This window comes from Acinonyx jubatus, chromosome A3, assembly GCF_027475565.1.
Source record: "Acinonyx jubatus isolate Ajub_Pintada_27869175 chromosome A3, VMU_Ajub_asm_v1.0, whole genome shotgun sequence".
In the NCBI taxonomy this organism is placed as follows: domain Eukaryota; kingdom Metazoa; phylum Chordata; class Mammalia; order Carnivora; family Felidae; genus Acinonyx; species Acinonyx jubatus.
In genome coordinates, this window is record NC_069388.1 from 21,137,558 (window position 1) to 21,158,820 (window position 21,263).

The 21,263-nt window shown below is 41.3% G+C and overlaps 2 protein-coding genes across 8 annotated transcripts in view; one reads left to right on the forward strand and one right to left on the reverse strand.

Annotated features, from left to right (window-relative positions):
• Positions 1-11,416, reverse strand: part of RPRD1B (regulation of nuclear pre-mRNA domain containing 1B) — a 79,458-nt gene extending 68,042 nt beyond the window's left edge. For 2 of the 4 annotated variants that reach the window (XR_008289114.1, XM_053199980.1), the window contains exons 1-2: positions 10,880-11,416; positions 5,701-5,830 (exon numbers count right to left, since the gene is read on the reverse strand). Coding sequence is in view for 3 of the 4 variants with exons in the window: in XM_053199980.1 (XP_053055955.1) it covers positions 5,701-5,830; positions 10,880-11,030 (281 nt within the window). In the remaining variant the exon portion in view is untranslated. The remainder of the gene's footprint in view (positions 1-5,700; positions 5,831-10,879) is intronic. The other 2 variants (XM_015071765.3, XM_015071764.3) reach the window with 2 other exon arrangements.
• An 8-nt stretch (positions 11,417-11,424) lies between these two features.
• Positions 11,425-21,263, forward strand: part of TTI1 (TELO2 interacting protein 1) — an 82,084-nt gene continuing 72,245 nt past the window's right edge. For 3 of the 4 annotated variants that reach the window (XR_008289113.1, XM_053199979.1, XM_027070068.2), the window contains exon 1: positions 11,426-11,572. The gene's annotated coding sequence lies outside the window, so the exon portion shown is untranslated. Of the gene's footprint in view, positions 11,573-21,263 lie in introns of all 4 variants that reach the window. The other variant, XM_053199977.1, reaches the window with a different exon arrangement.

Sequence of the window (21,263 nt, forward strand, 5' to 3'; positions counted from 1 at the left end):
TCAGGGCTTTTGCACTTAAAGTTCACTTTGCCTGGAACCCCATTTCCCTACATGGTGGCATGGCTCAGGTATCCTTTCCTAATCTCCCTATTTAAAATCATGCTCCTGGAGCACCTGGGTGGCTCAGTCGGTTAAGCGTCCAACTTGGGCTCAGGTCATGATCTTACAATTCGTGGGCTGGAGTCCAGGGTCAGGCTCTGTGCTGACAGCTCGGAGCCTGGAGGCTGCTTCGGATGCTGCGTCTTCCTCTCTCTCTGCCCCTCCCCCACTCATGCTCTGTTTCTCTCTCAAAAAATGAATAAACATAAAAAGTTAAAAATAATTATTCTCCCTACTCCATTAACTTAGCTTCTGATAAGCTATATAGCTGACTTGTTTATATTCTGTCCATTTGGATGTAACTTCCACAGGGCCAAGCGATTTGTCTTCTCAGACCCCCACTGCTACCCACCCTAGAACAGGCACAATATCTGTCTAATTGTAATCTTTTTTTTTTTTTTGAAAATTTTTAGATAGATTTCAGTAGGCCATACAAATAGTTACCTTTCAGCAGCCATTTTCCCACAACAAAGCCACCGGGTCAGACACCAGCTAAACAACTCCTCTGGGCCTTCAATGAGGTTTAGGAAATACTGTGCTTGGAATATAAAGAACAAGGCCCAGGGCCTGACCCATCGGCCCCTTCCCTTTCCAGACCCCAATGTGGGCTTCGCATTCTAGCAGCACTCAACCATACGTATCTTCTATTCAGAACTTGCTCCCTCTTGCCCACGTGCCTTTGCTCATGCCATCTCCTTGAAAGCAGAACAAGGTGAAGAGGGAGAAGTTGTGGGTAATATATAAGATGACTTAAGTACATAAGGAGCAGAAGAATCTGGAGGGAGAGAGTGGAATTAGATTACGAGGGCCCCGAATGTCATATTAAGTATGTGGCCTTTATCCTGAAGGCAATGAGAAATCACTGATGAGGTCAAATGTATGGTTTAGAAAATAAAATAACTAGTATAACCAAATCACAACTACTCAGAACTTAATTAACTGGTTGATAATTTTAACACACAATCTGTTCTCTGCAAATTCTCTGTTCACTTAAAAGAGAAACCTATCGTGACAAATTCTTATCAAGGATTTAGTTAAGGAGCCAGGGGACCACAATGCAGACTAAATATTTGGGACTCCATTTAGACTAAGAATGACTCGCGGTCCAGCTTCGACCACGTCACTATATGAAATGGAAACTGATACACAAACCTGTAATAACCAAGTCATTTTTAAAAGGCTTTTACCACTAAAGGCGAAAGCCAAAAGGGGGCTCTAGTTAAAACTGGTGAATGTAATTAACCAGGATAGGCTAATTCCTGAAGCAATGTAGTAAATGAAGATTCTGCCCGCTAAGTTTCAAAGCTACAAGATACAACAGTCAAGAAATCTTTTTACTCATGAGGTTTTGCCGTAAGCAGCTCAAGTGAACTGGAAATCCCGTTAGCACTTGGAATGAGGTACAACTAAAGCAATAAAGTAGTTTGATATCAGACAGAACTATCTTTCCAGGTTGCACCAACTCCATTCTAAGCTGAAAAAACTTTAAGTGAAAAAGACACCAAAAAGTCCTTGCCATTAAGCAATGAATAAGTGGAAAATCATTACTAAATACATATATAACTTATGTTAAACACAAATTAGTATGCATTTCAATTCCGATTATAAAACCAATCACTGCAAAACCGATCTGAAAAGTGCAAACTGTGTATTATACACAGAATTGTTGCTTGAAATGTCAGCTGAGGCCTTTTCTTCTGCCGGCACTTCCTTGGTATACTCACCATAATCTGTGTGTTCCTGTCTTGTGCCAGGCACAGTAGCACTGTAATAGGCCTACTAAAGGCAGGAATTCTTTCTAAATATCCTCAGCACTTCCAACAGAGCCTCATGTGAAACTGGAGCAGAAATGTTCCACTGCCAATAGCTCAGAAAAGAATTAGCATTGCAAGCCTGAGACCGTTACCCTTAGAAAAGGCCTGCTCACCAGGCTGGCCCTTGGCTGTCACCTGGAAACTTGGGTTTCTGGAGCGTTCTTGCAATTTCCTAACTGATAATCAGGGTAGTTTACTGTGCCTAAACTGTTTGTGCAAACAATGTAATTTATGCTGAATACCTGCTTTCTTTCTGGGAGTCTGGAATTTTGGCAGAGAGTATCTGTGGCTAACGCCAATAAAAACCCTGGGCGCTGAGTCTCTAATGAGCTTCCCAGGTACACAACACTTGACACGTGTTGTGGCAATTCAAAGATGGAGGAATTCAGTATGTTTTGTGTGACCCCGCTGTGAGAGGACTCTTGGAAGCTTATACCTGGTTTCCCCTGGACTGTGTCCCATGCGCCTTTTCCTTTGCTGATTTTGCTTTGTATACTTCCAATGTAATAAATCACAGCTGTAAGCAAGACTATACGCAGAGTGCTACGAGTCCTCCCAGCAAGTCTCCAATCCTGGAGTATCCGTGGGGATCCATGACACAACAGTAAATAAATATGTATATGGTGATAACCTCAAGTTTATGTCTCCAGAAGTTAATTTCCTCCTCAGCTTCAGACTATTTCATCCATCTGCCTATCTGGCATCACTCCTTGGAATATCTACTAGCCATCTCAAACTTAACATGGCCAAAACAAACCTTCTGACTTCCTCTACCATATCTTTGCCCCAAACTCCATCTCAGTAAACAGCATCAGCCATCTACTTAGCCATGTCAAAAACCTAGAAATAATCGGATTTCTCTTTTCCTTTACTACCAGCTCCCACAAATCCTATCAGTTTTTACAGGGGGGTGGGGGGGGCAGTCAAATACATCCACAAAGTAAACACTGGATAAACTAGAAGCTATTACTATCTTCTCACTGCTTCTGAGTCCTAGCCATTGTCATCTCTAGCCTGTAGTAGAGCAATATCCTTCATCCTCACATCCCTGCCCCTCCCTTGGCCTTTATAACCCATTCTCCACACCAAACCAGAGAGACCTTTAAACAATGTGATGGAATACATCATTCTCCTGCTTAAGACTCTGTCACTGACATCCCATCAGAACAAAATCCTCTCTCCCAAGGCTTACAAGACTTACGTGATGGGAACCTGCCTGCCCCTCTGATCTTATCTGGATGCCACTTTTCCCTTTCTCAACGCAGTTGCTCTAACCACACTGGCCTTCATCCTGATCCTCTTAACACGCCAAGATTACTCCTACCTTAGGTTCTTTTTAGCAGCTGTTTGCTCCTACTTCATGGATGATTACCTCAAATCCCATTTCCTTAGAGAGCTCTTCCATGAACACACTAGAAGGGATCCCACTCCAGAATGTCATTCTATCTCATTATGTCCATATCATCACTCTCTGAAAGCATCTTGTTCATTTATTTGTCCTTGCCTGCCTTGTTCACTGCGGCTTCTCTAGTGTCTGCATCGGTACTTGGCACACAGAAGGCACTCCAATATATGTTGAATGAAAAACAAAGTGCACAGCTATCTCCAAACTGAGAAGACAATAAGAAGGCATTGTGTGGAAAAAAGTTCAAAGTCTAGCTAATTAAACTACTATTCAAATTAAATCTAACCTAGGAGCTTGGTAGCTTCCTCTGACTTGAGAGGTTTGGTTTTGAGGGTTTTTTAGGGGGGGCAGGGGGTGCTGAGGGGGTGGAGGAAGTAGGAAATTACCATAAAGAGATTCTTTTAATCAATTTTGGTCGATATTAATGGGTCCCCTATCTTTGTTCATCAACTGGGCATGGAAAACCAGACCGAGTACTTCTTACTACAGGTAAGGCACGTCAGGATCGAAGTGGAGTAGCTGACTTTTCTGTTCCAAAAATGGTGGAAGGGGGTTGGAAACATGGGGACCCTGAACCTAATACCCAAAAAGGACATTATACTAGAAGAATGCAAAAAAAAAAAAAAAGAAAGAAAAGAAAAGAAAAGAAAAGAAAAAAAGGAAAAAGGAAAGGAAAGGGAAAAGAAAAAAAAAAAAAAAAGGACCAGGTTTACTTTCCACATAATGCCACAGAATCTGCCAAGACATTTTTAAATAAAAATGGTATGTTTACTATCCTTATAGGAAATTATTTTAGTCAATTTCCTATACCCTAATTAATTCATTCAACAAAGATTTACTGAATCCTCACTGTACCAGGGCAGACCACAATGTTGCCCAACTCCGGGACACCAATCTCATCAAGGCTACATAAATGGTATTCCCTAAAACTATGCAACCTGGCAGCTCTGTGCCAGACCGTTCACCAGGTGCCCAGGATACAGCAAATAAAAAACAAATGGTCCTTCTTGTCACATAGTTTCTAATTTAACATATACCCAGAAATGAACAAAGACTGGGGACCTGGCATCAGACTACGTACTTTCGAACAGACTGGTGTACTTCAGCCCCACAACAACTTCAGCGAGATAGGTGCTGTTGGCCCTTTCTAATCAGTTAGGAAACTTGGGCTCCAAAAGCTAAGTAACACATCCAAGGTCACTCAGACAGTGCTGGAGGTAGAGCTACAGCCTAAGAAATTAAACTACATCTCCTCAAAACAAGAAAATGCCTGGCTCCTATCTCAGATAGCTTTTCTGGCAGTCTTTTCTAAGTTTACTCTGTTACAAGGATTCAGGATTGTTTCAAGATTGTAACACATTCTGCTTCTTCAGTGCCCATGTTCATTAAAAGAAAGAGCCAGCCACGGAGCTGGCAAACAAAAATCTTTTTCCCACCTCTAGAAAACTAGCTGTCATTTGTTTCTTTTGGATTTCTCATTTTATTCCTTCAAACCTGTCAAATCTTTCCTGAAATGCTGGAGCCATTTACACATTTAAGGCCTTTCACTTACACTTTAGATCTACAACAATTTTGTTTAACCAGTCGGTCTCCTTTTTGGTCTTCCCAATTTCCTTTCGCAAAGATTTTTTTTTTATACGTCTGCTAATATTCTAGTGAAAAATAGTTTTTCTTTGCTCCTCCTGGGCACCCAACTTGGGTCTACAAGAAGCAGTTTGTTTTTAAATAACTAAAAATGATTTATAAAAGTTCTAATCAAATGTATTTTCTGTGATATTAGCTACACGTGTGCTCTATGCTCTAGTCCTCTCGTTCACAAAACAAACAGAAAAGATTTAATATGATATAGCCAGAGCAAATATCTACTTTTCACACTAATAATTATCTCTATTGTTATAGTAATGACTACTATTTTTAGTAAACTAGACCTCTAGACATCTAGAAGAAGGAAAGGGAGGAAAAATGAAGGCATTAAGCAACTAATATCTTGCTATTAAGGTTTTGTTACTGGAAAGTTTCCACATACTCTTTAGCTTTGTTTTCTGACCATAAACTAATGAGACAACTTAGTCAAACCAAGGAAAACACCATATTCAAGAAATGAGTTCAATAAATGAATATATTTAGGGTAAAAAATGTTCTACAAGTGCTAGACTCAATCTCTTCAATGCATCAAAATGTTTACATGTCTGAAACAGTTCTTAAGGGTGCAACAAAACATAAAATTATAATTTGGCCTCTGCAACACTGTAAAGCACATCCCTGTAAAATATGAAGTTGTCAATTTACAAAGGTTATCCCAGAAAAGGAAAGAACAATAAAGAGGAAAGGGTAATGCATTTAAATACCAAACAAAACAAACAGAAAAACCAGACAACATACCTGGCAACATGAGAAAAAGCATCCACAAGGACAGATTCAAATTCTCTAGTGAATTCAGGTCCTTTCCTTTTACTGTTTTGGATGACATCATTCGCTAAGTACAAAAAAGTAAGCTTTCTATTTGATTTGGCTGGAAAAAAGGAAAGAAAAGATAATTTAATTTACACCAAGGAAATGCTCAATCCACAATTCTTCTGCCCTAAAATACTCCTAAAGAAACTAAGATAAGCATTATCTACCTGAGATCAGGGCTCCTTTATGTTTGAAAAAACAACTTAAGTAACTTTTTGACATCTCTAACAAAACAGGTTTGAGAATACAATTTTGAAACAAAACAAGAATGAGCCATTTTCATTTCTGTGATATTTTAACAGGAATAATTGACAGTAAAAATAAAGATAATCCAAAGAAAATTCCTAAAGGAGAAGCAGTCAACATTCTCAAGAAGACATATTAAAATCAAGGTTTTCATTTAGTTTATTGCAAAGATAAGCATTTCTAATTCACTATTAATTATCAAATCCTGCAGAATGAAAGACTGAGCTAGGTGAACTAGGTGTCAGTTTTAAAGCAGATTCTTGTAATTTATGTTCCTATGGTGAGAATTTCTCTTTGGACGTTCCAATAACAATAATCAGCCAATGATACCAACTTTATAATCCAGAGAAATCTCTAGATGCACCAATGGATATTTACCTCAAATACAAATATATATTAATGGTACATTATTACTGAAAACTTAAAGATGTCTGGATTCTGGATACGCAAAATTATGGCTCCCACAAAAACTGTAATTCTTCTCTCTTATACATATTAAATGTAGTATTTTCTATTACTCTATATGGTATCATATATTAAACCATAAAAACCTCATGCACTGTGTCTGAGTTACAGTTGCTTGGGGGAACATTACTGAATTTCCTGGCTTCTATGCACATAACTTCTCAACCGTAAAGTTACATCACTATCATTCTTGGTCCCAGTTTTCTTTTAAAGGAAATAAATAAGAACACAATCAGACAGTCCAAAACACTAAGTTTTCTCCAATGCTAAAATACCTGAAAAACTCAAACAAGCCTTCTATAACCTTCACATACCTAAATAGCTGGTCCTTACTCTACTTGTTCTCAGAAACCACCTGTTTCTTTCAAAATGCACACAGCATGCATAAAATCTGACACAGCAGGCTTAAGATGTGACATTTTAAAATATAGCTACAGAAGAATAAACCAAGTTAAAAACAATCTTTAAAGTATGTATTCATAAAATTAAATATGGATATCCTGAGTTACATTAACCTTCTGGTACTAACCTAGTTTAACATGGCTAACTGATGATAATATGTAAACCTGGAAGTTATCTTTAACTATTCTAATTATTACTCAAAAGCAGATGGAAAAGTGTCAACAGTTACAATATTCTACTCTCGCTACAAAGGTATCGTTATGGCAAAGGCTTTTCTTTTTTTTTTTTTTAAAGCAAACCTTGTTCTGGGATGTTGCAACAAGTAAAACTACCAAGTCTAATAATGCCATGAGTTAACAGATTCAACTTCAACAAAGAAAATTTGACTGTGTGAAGCTTTACAAATGCCATGTATTTTATGTTTAAAAACTCAGCATCCATTGTATAAAATGTCAGTTTGGACAATTAAGACATGATACATTTTTCAGTACTACAAACATGATAGCCAAGAGGCCAGAGAGCCGAAGTTTTTCACTATTTACAATGCCAATGAATTTTCATCATCCTCAAACTTTGCAATGAGGATTTATTTAGCATGAAACTTTATCCCTCCACATCCAGCTTCTTGAAGCCAACAGAAGTATCACGTGTGTAAAGGTGCTATGACAAAGCCCAGAGCACCTGAACACACACACCCTCCACTCCAGTCACAGGTGACAGACAACTCACTTGTTCAGATGTCTTTCCAATATGACAAAATAGATCCTTTCATTGCCTAACTATGCCCATTCCAAATGAACAGAACAGTTATTTAGCAAAATTTATATGGTTAACTGATGAAAAAAATGTCAAGTTTAGCTGGTTTTGACATCCAAAACAGTTAGGAAAAAAAGGCCTGTTTTTCTGCACTCAAGGCAACATACAAAAACATTGCTAAAAAATATTCGTCCAAGAGCATTTTACATATAACTTCTCCATAAAGGGAAGTTCTACCTAGAATGGAGCCCAAAGGGATAAATTAAGAATTATTTCTATTATTTTATCAAAATTCCTATTATTTTATCAAATTCTTATTATTTTATCAAGAATAAAAGTAGTATTTAAGCAAAACACAATTTCTTTAAATCCTGTAATACTTTGAAGGTGACTCACAGATAGTCTGTGAATACCTTAGGGAAAATGACTTGACCATCGATTGAACTGTCGACTTCTAAAGACTCAGGGTGGGCCAGAATCTAAGAGGCTAGACATTTTCAACACAAGGGCACAAAATCTTTTTCCACTTCAGTGTGGGGGCATGCTCAATTCATGATCCTGATGCTTGGAGGAGCATCCTCTACCTTGGCACTATCCAATATGGTAGCCACTAGCCACAGATAGCTACTGAATACTTCAATTGTAACTAACACAATTATTTAAAACTGTAGCTCCTGGGGCACCTGGGTGGCTCAGTCGGTTAAGCGTCTGACTTCAGCTGAGGTCATGATCTCTCAGTCTGTGAGTTCGAGCCCCGCGTCGGGCTCTGGGCTGATGGCTCAGAGCCTGGAGCCTGCTTCAGATTCTGTGTCTCCCTCTCTCTCTGCCCCTCCTCCACTCACGCTCACTCGCTCTCTCTCTCCCAAAAAATGAATAAACGTTTAAAATACTTTTCTTAATTAAAAAAAAACACAAAAAAACTTCAGTTCCTTAGTCACACATTTCAAGTGTTCAACAGCTACATGTGGCAAGTGACCACCTTGTTGGACAGCATGGATATAAAACATCCCACAGAAAGTTGTATGAGGTACTGCTGTTTGGATCCTTTACTCAACCATGAAAATGATGTCAGAGACCACAAATGAACTCCTAACCTATTTTTAAACTGTAACAGGCACTATGGTAAATCCTACTAGCGTTGCAAAGAAACAAGAAGGCCTAGTTTCTCCCTCAAAACACAAATCTAGTGAAAAAGCCAGAACTATAGTAAGAATGAAATAAATGCTAAATTAACGTGGCAGGGGGTGGGATACAGTGACTAATTCTAATAAACAAAAGTGCTATGGGTTTGGTTGGAGTCAGATGATCACCCTCATTTATTAATGGGCACCAAGGCAGCGGGTATTTGAAAGCACGAATTTTGGCATCAGAGGGCTCTAGGCTTATGCCCCAGCTATAATGCCCCTATACAAAGCACTTAACCTCTCAGTACCTTTACCTTCTCATCGGTAAAATGCGAGATAATAATGCTAGTCTCCTTAAAACAGTAGGTTCCATGAGATTAGGATCATATAAAATTAGGGTGAAAGGAGCTTCATAAATGAATGCACTCGGTTACTTTCCATAAGTCAAACAGGATGAGGTGGGGAATCAAGAAGGCTTCACAAAAGTGACATCTGAGATGGACTTCAACCTCTCTGAGATCCCTGTAGAGGTGATTCACATCTCGGATGTTGGAAATAGTATCTGAATGGCACAGTGGGGTACAAGAAGGAGGATCTGGGGGGCTCCAGGTTCTAGCCCCCAAATGCCCAGAGGGGACCCCATCTCAGTACAGCACATGATATCTGGAGGGAGGGGAGTCTCTGCTAGAGGGCTAGAACTGGGTCTCCGGAAAGAATTCTGGAATTTGGTGCCTGACAGCCTGATGTAGTCTAAGCCTCCCCAGTTCTGAGGCCTTGAAAATACTCAACCACGTAGGTGGGATCTCCACCTCACAGACAGGAGAAGCACATGTGAAGCTACTTCCTATACTATGGAGGGCCTACTACACAGAGGCTGCCCACAATTGCTCTAAGGTTCACTGCCTCAGCTTTCTGCTATGGAATCGTCAGGGTAACAGCTGTGAAGGTGCCTATCCTTCCCCATCGAGCTGTACGCACTTGAAGGCAAAGACCCTGCCTCACGCGGAGTAATTAGCAGTCCCATTTCACCATTGCTTATGAAATGCCTATACTGTGCCTGACACCAAGCCAGATGTTCATCCGCACTATCCTGTCTACCGTTTACTCCTTGCCACAGCCAGTTGTTTGAGCCTCAGTTTTTCCTCATCTGCAAAGTTCCCACTCCAGAGAACTCTGAGAATTTAAAAAATGGCAATGTATGTGAAGGTACCAGTACTGCACCTGGCACATAATTAAAGGCACAGTAAATATCAGTCTTCATCATACCCACTTTATAGGTAAGGAAACTGAGGGTCAGAGAAGCTAAGCTACCGGGGTCAGTGAATGGCAAAATCAGGCTTAAATTCCAGGCAGTCGGCCTTTGGGGCCAACGTGTTATCCAGCACCCAGCTCAGTGCCTGGCACATAACAGGCTGGGCTCAATGAATGAATGTCAGATCCTGAGCAGGGTCCAGAATCAATGAAAGATGCATGAGAAGAGAGGCCTGAGAGATAAGGTCTAGGTAGTGTTGTCTCTTAACGGCTCTATAATGGGGGTAACTGTACCCACTTCACAGAGCGGGTCTGAGTGCGAGGATATACGTAAAGTTCTCAGCATAGTGACTGGCACAGAATAAAGGCTCTCTAAGTGGCAGCTATCTTTGTCCTCGTTTTACAGGTGAGGCAACAGAAGCACAGGGAGATGAAGACACTAGCCCAATATCATTCAACCAATAAGGGGCTAAGCCAGGACTTGATCGAGGCAGTCTTACTCCAGAATCCTCTGGCTCCTACTCCAAATGCCCAGCAAAGCGCCTGGCACACAACAGCCTTGGGCCAGTACCTTCTACAAGGCTGTCGAGATAATAACAGTCACAAGTGGCAGGAGGAGCCGAAGGGGAAACGGGCCGGATGAACTGGGAGTCTGGGAACCTCAGACAAGTACCTTAAACCTTCCCGGGCCTCAGTTTCCTTCTCCGAGAAATGGGAATAACACTGTCTCCAACCTCAGAAGTGCAATCAGAGGCCGGGGCTTGGAAAGCAAGCCTCCACTAAGAAGCTAGAGGGGCCTCGGCAGTGAGCCGAGGAGAGGACAATCCAGGGGAGTCCCAAGGGGCTACAGAGGGGGTGTTTACCTTTGCGGAGCTCGCGGTGCCACACAGAGACGATGGGTCCCGCATGCTTGCGGTGGTGTATGAGCCACAGGGACAGGGTTTGCACGCTCTGTTGAGAGTTGCTCAGCTCCGAGAGCTTCTTCTCCAACGCCGACTCGGAGAAGGAGGACATGGTGGCGGCAGTGAGGCCCTGCAGGGAGCGGCCTGGGCCGCCCAGTGCGGCGGGAAGAGCAACGGCGCGAGGCCGGGGTCTCACCTGACGGCTTGCGGGGCTCTTTACTGACTGACAGACGGCCAGAGGGGTAAGGAGGGGGGAGGGGATGGGTCTCCGCAGTAACAGCCACCCGCGCCGCCGCCACAAGATGGCCACCGACCTCTCACCCCGCCGTGAGAGCAGGGTCAAAGGGCAAGGGCCGGAGTAGCTGCGCACCGAGAGGTGTCGGGGCTACAGAAAAACGCCCTTTCAGTGGCGGCGGCCTCTCTGAAGTTCGCTTAGGGCACTTCGAAAGGAACAGACGAGGAGAGAGGCGCAGTTCTACGGCCTCCGGAAGGCGCTTTGACCGCTCGCAGCCGCACGCAGGCGCAGTGAGCCTCACCGGAACCCTTTCTCCCGCTCCCGCAGAACCTTTCTGGCGCTGGACGGCGCGCTAGTTAGAACGTCACTTCCGGCGGGGCCGCGGAGGCGGGAGAGTGAGGGAAAGGCTGGAAGACGAGGTAAGGGAAGAGTGGCGGGAGCTAGAGGGAACTCAGCAACCGGGAGCCCTCGGAGGGGGATCCCGAGGGAGCACTCCTGCGGAGTGAGCAGGACCGGGTACGGGAGCGGGGGGGCGGGGGCGGCTTTCTCCCTAACCTGGCGGGCCCCAGGCCGCGCTCTTCTCCGTATACGTTCCGCTGTCTGGCTGTCCCCCCCCCAAAATCTTCCTTTTGGTTCTGCCAAGCCACCCACGTGCACTTTTCACGGCTTGGCTCTTGCTGTTCTTTCTTCAAGGGTGACGCCCCTTTTCTCACCTGGGGTGCTCCCACTCAGCCTCCAGGACTACCCTTTAATGTCTAGTTCTGAAGTTCAGTCTGTGACAGCACCATCATAAAACACCTTCGCGCCCTTAATTTGTTGGCTTCGTTCGGGAAATTACATGCTGCCCTGGCCCTGTGGGGGAGGTCCTTTCGATTGTTTCTCAAATTTAAGTAATATGTTAATTTTTTTGAGAGCGGGGGCAGGGAAGTCAGTGGTTTCATTGACCTCCTTTAGAGCACTATTTGAGACTCTGACCCCTTTACCTATTTTTTAAAAGTTTTAAAGTCCAGTTATCAAATCCGTGAAGAAATTTGTCTTTCTCACTGCTATGGGGGTAGTGGTAGGGAGTCAGGTTATTGTAGACATAACCGAGTTTCACATTTACTGATTAGTGTGGAATTAACCAGTAATGGGCAAACTCCAGTTAAGAAACATTCTTCTAGTTGGTGACTGTTTTTGCTGTCACTGCACCGTATTGTAGTTCTTTGTTCAGATGCTTTGACTCTCTTCTAGACTAGAATCATCATAATTGTAGCCAACGTAGTGAGCAGTTGCTAGGGGCTAGACACTTCACACTGGTAACTCATTTAATCCTCGTGGCAAAGCTATAAGGTAGTTATTATGTTATTCTCATTTGGCAGATGAGGAAACAGACAGACGTTAGGTGGCCTACCCAAGATTACATAACTAAGATTGGAGGGAAAGGACTGCTTCTTAACCTATTTTCTCATCCCACCACTTTATTTAAAGCTGATTGAGGAAATTAATATAAAAAAGGTGAATCGCCTAAAATCATACAGTTAATATCTAGTCATAATTGTAACCAAGGGCCTTTGAGTCCAAATGTAGACCATGTTTCTATATTGAGTAGCACTGCCATATACTGAACCCTTTTATACCAAGTCACTTTGTATTAAGCACATTACATACTTGGTTTTATTTAATTCTTAACAACAGTTCTGTGGGATGAGGATTATTACCACTAATTTCAAAGATGAGAAAACATGAAACAGGGGTGAGTGATCTGTCCAATATCACTTGGACATGGAAAATGACAGAGCTAGGAGTCAAATCGAGGTTATCTGATGTCCAATCCCAAAGTCTTCACTCCTGAGCCAGTGATTCATTCTTCCAACAAATATCTTGCAACAAATAATTGTTGAGCACCTATGTCTGAAGCGCTATTTTAAGCAAACAGGGTCTGTGTCCCAGGAAGCTTACCTTCTACAAGGGAAGATAGATTGAAAAAACATGCGAGTATAAAATAAGTCAGAAAGCGATATCTACCTTGAATGAAAATCAAGGAGGGCGAGGAATGGATTTGTGGGAGGATAGGAGTCTGTTTTATATGCGGGTCAGAGAAGTCCTATCACCTAGGTGAAAGGTGAAGACCGGGTGGTGAGAGAGGGTCAGATTCTGGAGATAGGAATCTGGGGATTTTGTCTTTTAGAGGAAGACTGGGACTTGCTGACAAATTAGATAAGCGATCCGAAACAAAAATGAGTTTATGTGGTGCCAAAGGTTTTCTCCGAAGCAGCCGTAAAAATGGGAGATTGCGTTTACTGAATTGCGGAAAGAGATGGTTTGAGCAGTGAAAGCAGGAGTTTAGGTTTGTACGTGTCCAGGTGGAAATGCCTCCCCAAGTAGAGGTGTCTCCATAGGCAGCGGGGTTTATAGGTCTGGAGTTTAAGGGAGAGATCTGATGGAGATGGAGATATAAATGTGGGAGTCATAAGGGGGAATAAGTGGAGAAAGAAATAGGCCCAGTGACTGAGTCCTAGAACACTTCAACACTTAGAAGTGAACGACGAGGGGGATATAATCATGTGATTTTTTTTTTTTCCTTTAGCCCATTAATGCTAATTGCACTGATTGATTTTCAAATATTGAGTCAGCCTTCCATCTCTAGAATAAAACCTACTTTGTCATAGTATATAATTGTTTTTACATGCTGCTGAGTTGTATTTTCTAATACTTTGTTTAGGATTTTTGCATCTGTATTCATGGAGGAAATTTGCAGGTTTTTTATTTATGTATTGTCTTTGTTGGGTTTTGGTATCAGGGTGATAGTGGCTTCATAAAATAGCTGAGAAGATTTCCTCCTCTTCATTTTCTAGAAGATTGTGTACAATTGGTGTTAATTCCTTAAATGGTTGGTGGAAGCTTCCAATGAAACCGTCTGGGCCTGAGGATTTCTTTTCTTTTTCTTCGGTATCTCTCTGTCTGTCTTTCCCTCTCATCAGTCTTGCTAGAAGTTTGTCGATTTTATTGATCTTTTCAAAGAACCAGTTGTTTCATGGATTTTTCTCTATTTTCTGTTCTCAATTTCATTGATTTCTGCTCTGCTCTTTATTATTTTCTTCTGCTTTCTTTGGCTTTATTTTGCTCCTCTTTTTCAAGGTTCTTAAGGTGGAAGTTTAGATTATTGATTTGGGACCTTTTCCCTTTTCTAATATATGTATTTACTGCTGTAAATTTCCCTCTCAGCATGGCTATAGCTGTGGCCCACAAATTTTGATACATTGTATTTTTACTTTCATTTCTTTCTTTCTTTCTTTTTTTTTTTAAAGTTTGCTTTGAGAAAGAGAAAGAGAGAACACGAGCAGGGAAGGGCAGAGAGAGTGGAAGAGGGAGAATCCCAAACAGACTCTGCACTGAGCCTGATGCCGAGCTGGATCTCACAGCCTCGAGATTGTGACCTGAGCTGAAATCAAGAGTTGGTTGCTTAACCAACTGAGCCACATAGGCGTCCCTTACTTTCATTCATTTTTATGTATCTTTTTAAAATTTCCCTTGAGATTTCCTCTTTGATCCATGGATTAATTAGAAATGTGTTGCTTAGTTTCCAGGTATTTGGAGATTTTCCTGTTATCTCTGTTACTGAGATTTCTAGTTTAATTCCATTGTGGTTGGGGATCATACTGTATTCTCTGTTTCGTGGTGCAAGATACGACCCATCTTGGTATCTGTTCTATGGTCACTTGAAAGTGTATTCTCCTCTTGTGGGTTGTAGTGTTCTTTAAATGTTGCTTAGATCCTGTTGGTGGAGGTGTTCTTGAGTTCTGTTATCCTTGCTGATTTCCTACTTGTTTTATCAGTTTTTGAGAGAAGAACATTGACGTCACCACCTATACTTGTGGTGACCACCCCATAGTTCTCCTTTCAGTTTTATTCTATTTTTGCTTCACACATTTTGTGGTTGTTTTGTATCTAGCATTTATGTCTTGACAGAATCTGTTGAAGATTGCTGTCTTCTCTATTGGTTTCCCCTTTAATGGTTATAGAATGTCCCTCCCTATCTCTGGTAATTTTCTTTTTTCTGAAGTCTATCTGATGTTGAGATAACCACTCTTGCTTGCTTTTGATTAATGTTTGCATGATAATATCCCTTTTCGTCTGTTCTTTTACTTTCGACCTACTTATATTCTATTTGAAGAGAGTTTCTTGTAGACAGCATAGACATAGGTCATATTTTGTAATCTATTCTGACATTCTGTATTTATTTTTTCATTGGTATATTTAGACCTTTCATATTTAATATAATTATTATGATAGAGCTTAATCTTCCATTTTATTTTTTGTTTTCTGTTCTGGTTTTTGTTTCTCTGTTTTCTTTTTCTAGCTTTCTTATAGGTTACTTGAACATTCTTTGGAATTCCATTTTATTATTACAGCATTTCTGAATGTATCTCTTTGGAACCATTTTAATGGTTCTTCTAGGTATCACATTGTACGTAATTTATCTTTACCAGCACTAGTGAAGGATAGCAGCCTTACTTCCCTTTATGTCTCCTTACCCTCCCCCATTTATAATATAATTGTTGTAAATATTTCCTCTACACGTACATTTAGATCCAAATCAGACAGAGTTACAATTTTTGCTTCAACTATCAAACACAATTTAGAAAACTCAAAAGAATAAGGAAAGTCTATTATATTTATACATATCTTCACATACCATGTTCTTTCTTCCTCCTTGACACAAGTATTCCTTTTTTTTTTTTTTTATTTAATGTTTATTTATTTTAGAGAGAGAGGGAGACATAGAATCTGAAGCAGGCTCCAGGCTTTGAGCTGTCAGCAGAGTCCCATATGGGGCTCGAATTCATGAACTGTGAGATCATGACCTGAGCTGAAGTCAGATGCTTAACCAACTGAGCCACCCAGGCACCCCTAGTATTCCTTTTTTTAATGTGTCCTTTCTGTTGAAAGAATTTCCTTTAGCTATGTTTTTTTTAGAGCAGGCCTGATGGTGATAAATTCTTTTAGTTTTCTTTCATCTGAGAATGTCTCGATTTACACTGCACTCCTGACGGGCATTTTGGCTCAGTATAGGATTCTGTATCGATAGTTCTTTTTTTTTTTTTTTTTCTTTCTTTTTTTTCTCCCAGCACCTGAAAGTTATTGTGCCACTTCTTTCTGGCTTACATGGTTTCTGATGAGAACTCCATTGTCATTCCAATTATTTTTTCTCTATAGGCAAGGTATCATTTTTCTGACTGCTTTCGTTATTTCTTTTGTCATTCCTTTTCAGAATTAAATTATGATGTAATTATAATCAGTGTAAATTTCTTTGGATTTATCCTATTTGGGGCTCACTAAGCTTCCTGAGTATATAGATGTATGTTTCTTGCCAAATTTGAGGGAGTTGTCAGCCATTATTTCTTTGAGTGGTTTCTCAGCTGTGCCCTTTTGCACCTCCTCTTCTGGAACTCTTAGATCTTTTGTTATGGTCCATGGGTCCCTGAGGCTCTTTTCAGTCTATTTTCTTTCAGTTGTTCAGATTAGGTAATTTCTGTTATTCATTTTTATAGCTCATAGGTTCTTTCCTGTGCCCCCTCCATTCTGCTCTTGAACTTGTCTGCTGACCTTTTCATTTGTTATCGAATTTTTCAGTTCTAAAATTGCTATTTATTTTTTTCTTTATATCTTCTATTTCTTTGCTGAGGCTTTCTATTCTTTCGTTTGCTTCAAGCAAGTTCAGAATTGCTCATTGAAGTATTTTAATCATGGCTGCTGTAATAACTTTGTCAGATAATTCTCACATCTGTCATCTCAGTGTTGAATGTATTAATTGTCTTTATTCTTTCAGTTTGAGATCTTCCTGGTTCTTAGTATGATGAATGATTTTTGGTTGGACATTTTTGCATTATGTTCTGAGTGACACTCTGGATCTTATTTAAGTCTTCTGTTTTAGCTGGCTTTTTCTGACACCACTCTGGCAGAAGAAAGGGGTACCCCTCCCCGTCTTACTGCCAAGTGCCAGTAGAAGTCCAGATTCCTCACTTGGCCTCCTTTGACACCCAAGGGGAAGAGCTCCTCACTACTGTCCAGTAGAAGTAAGAGTTCCACTCCCCACTTGGTAACCAGTGCACTGCACTAGGGGTGGCCTCATTATCACAGGACTGTAGTGAAAATCATAACTATCCACTAGGCCTCCTCTGACACTACCCCAGTGATGAAAGAAAAGAGCATATATTCTTGATGTACACCCTTTTCTAAGCTAAGAGCCACTTTTCTAGAATATACTGCCTACCAAAGAACTTCTTGTCTAGTAGAAGGTATAGGCACATAGTGTTAGTGTAATACAAGGCACTGTTTCACAAGTATTCTGTAGAGGACAGCTGTAAACAAAATGAGCCTAAAGTAATTTCTAGAAGGATTTATGGGAGGTCTCCTTGATTCCCCTCCTCCACCTTCTATTTTGTATATGCCTTAGGGTTCTATTGTATACTCCTCCCTTGCAGGGCTAGACCCTCCAGTTAACTTTGTATCTCCCTTTCCTTGTCAAGAACTTAGCACAGTGAGTGGCACATAGTATATGCTAAGGAAACATTTCTGGGTAGAAAGAAGTAGGAAGCTACAAAATATCACGGTATGCTGGAGGTTTCGTGTTTATCCAGCTTCTTTTACTCATTTTTAAAAAATGTTTATTTATTTTTAGAGAGAGAGAGAGCGAGAGAGTGCACATGAGCCGGGGAAGGGCAGAGAGAGGGGAGACAGAGAATCCCAAGCAGGCTCCACGCTGTAAGCACAGACCCTGACGCAGGGCCTGACCCCATGAACTGGGAGATCATGACCTGAGCCAATCAAGATTTGGACGCTTAACCGACTGAGCCACCAGGCACCCCTCTTTTACTCATTTATTAAACAAACAGTGAGTGGGACCTGCTTGGTAGACACTGTATCAGATGCTAGGAAAATCACAAGTAACTAAAAAAGTGTACTATTCAGTTGGAGAGACGCACGAATAAACCAGTCATTTTAACCCATAGCGGTGGTCCCCCAGTGTACTTTGCACACTACTGCCAGATGGATACTGAGCACGTACCCCTTCATCACCTGGTTCTTATTCTTCAGAAGATAGAGTTTGTGTAGAATGTATACAATGCGGGATTCCCATGCCTGGCTGGTCATCAGACTGACCTTGAAAACTTTTAAAATAGTTTCAGAAGGATACCTGCCATCTCCTCCACCCCAATATAGATTCTGATTCAGTAGCTCTGGTGTGGGGCCCGGGAATCTGTACTTACATCGCTCCCCCTTGATTCCGATAAGCAGACTGGGGGAACCTCTGGTATAGTAGAAAGTGTGCGTGCAGCCTTTGGAGTCACACAGGCTTGAGGTGAATTCCATGTCTGACATTGCTTGCTGTGTGCCCATGGCATCACTTAACCTCTCTGAGCCTTGTGTTATAGTCAACTTGTGGATGAGGAACTTTTATGCACATAAAATACCTAGAACATGCCGGGCATTTGGTGAGTTTTGTTCAACAAATATTAATTCTCTTCCTTCTGTCCAAGAACTAGTATTGGCAATTCTCAGGTCTGAACTACTGTCTCTGGAATCTAAACCCAGTCTTTCTATCCATATGCTTGTTATTCAAAGTTAGAACTTTTGAAGATCATCTTATCTACCAAGTGTATGTTAGGTTGAAAAAACTGAAATTCATGGAAGTCACACAGCCCAGAGTAGAGCCAGGACGAGAATCCAGATAGTCAGATTTGTGTTCTTATTGTGGCCCTGTCCTAGAAACAGCCTATAAGTGGCCTAGCCAAAATCTAGAGCTATGATTGCCTCTTAAGAATGAACCTAGCAAGATCCTCCCATAAAGGATGATGTCATCTACCTGTAGGAATTACCCCAAGAGAAGAAGAATATGGCAGTTTTAACCCAGAATCCAGTTGAGGCATAGCTGATATTAAAGCTCTACCAATGAGAGAACCAGACCTTAGAACATGGCTGTTGACTCAGCAGGCATTTATCGAATACCTGCTCTGTGCCAGAAGCAATAAGCAAACCTGTCAAGTTATCACTCTTCTAGAGCCTATATTCTAGTGAGAGGAGAAAAACAGTAAAATAAATAGTAGATAATCTTGTTTGATGAATGGTGCTAAGTGCTATTGAAGAAAACTACAGTCAGGGAAAGAAGATAGGGAGTGCCAGGGTGGGGAGGAGTGAGGATGGGTTGCAGTTTCCAATAGGAGTGATCAGAGAAGGCGTCACTCAGGATTCACGTTTGAGCAAAGCCCTAAAAGAGATGAGAGAGCAAATCGGGAGGATATACGGCAGACAGCAAGTGCAAAGGCCCAGGTGATCAGAGTGTCAGTCCTGAATGGTGTGTGGCTCACCTGCTCTGATGGCATCTCTATCTTGTCTTTGCATTTACTAGATGCTTTCACTCTTCTTCCTCCTGGCCTTTGCTTGTAACAGGCATTTTACCTCCAGCAGCCTTCATGCATAGCCCCAAACGTGCAGTCCCCGAATTCCAACACAAATCCTCCTCCCTCCGTGAACACTTCACTGTTGGTGTTCATTTTTTCCCCCAAATTTCTTTTGTACTTCCTTCTTTCTCCCTTTTTCACTTCTTGATTGTATGACACAGTAAGTACTCTGTGATCTCCCATCTTATCCTTGAAGTGTCTGTAAGGCATAGCACTTTGTCCTGTACAGATCGCTCCCATTTGTCTTCACCTGTATGCCATGGCCCAGGGATGGTCCCTGACCCATCCCCATGACAAGGCGGAGAGAGAGGAGAGAACCAGGAGAGGCCGTGGTGGGGAACAGGTTCGCCCATGCACTACAATTGCAGATTTCTTCCCTTGCCTCTTTAGTGACTGCTTTCCACAACCACAGTCTGGGCACACTGAGCTAGGAAGGTACAGTTGGCCATCAGCAATCGAGAATTGGTTATTCAGGCTTAGGTTTTTTCAGTCCCAGTCTGCCACAGTTGAACTCTGGGTGGTATTCTCTACTCAGCCAGAGAATCCAAAGGCCTCATCCCAGTATCACTTTGGGCCAGAATGCCCCTGGTGCCGTCAGTTACAGCAACAACAAACCTCGCAGTGCCACTTTAAATAATCAGGGTTGCATTTTATAGGAAAAGAATCTGGAACTCCTGAGTCTCTAAGTCTCTAAACAATTCTTTCTGTAATTGACATATTGTCACACAAGTGTGATTTCACGGCCCTCCCATAAAGGTATATGATTGCCTTTTATAGTCGTGTCAAAGTAGCAATTTGGTATACTCTCTTCCTTACAGAAAGCTGGTTTATCTGAGTCTATAACCCATTCTTTTGAAGATCTCCAATTGTGATAAATCTTTATCTGTAGAGTACTCCGTTAACAGAATATACCGAAATCTACCCATTCTACTAGAGAAGGGCATTTGAGCGCTTCTGTTCAGGGGCAATTGTGGATAGTATAATCCAGAATGCATCTTTTGGTATGTTTGTGTACGCATTTCTGTTGGGTGTTTAGCAAAGAGTGAAATTACTAGATCATAGAGCATACGCATGTTCACCTATAGAATGATGCTGCCAAAGAGTTTTGCAAAGTAGTTGTGCTCCTACCAGTACTGAATGAGAGTTCTAGTTGCTTCATTTCCTCGCCAACACCTAGTGTTTTCTTTTTCTTTTCCTTTTCCTTTCTCTTTTTCTTTTCTTTTTTTTTTTTTTTCTTTCACCTTAGCCCTTCTGGTAGGTATGTAATATTTCAGTGACATTTTAAATTGTATTTTCCTGACTAATGATGTTGAGTGTCTTTTCATATGTTGATTAGCCATTTGGACATCCTCTTTTTTGATACGTCTATTCAAGTCCTTTTCCATGTTTCTTCTGGGTTGTCTTTTTCTTAATGACTTATGAAAAATCTTATATTATCAACATGAGTGTTTTGTCAGATATATAGCAAATATCTCCTCACTCTATGGGTTGTCTTTTCACTTTCTCTCTCTCTTTTTTTTTTTTAATGTTTATTTATTCTTGAGACACACACACACACACACACACACACACACACACACACACACACACACAGTGTGAGCAGAGGAGGGGCAGAGAGAGAGACACAGAATCTGAAGCAGGCTCCAGGCTCCAAGCTGTCAGCCCA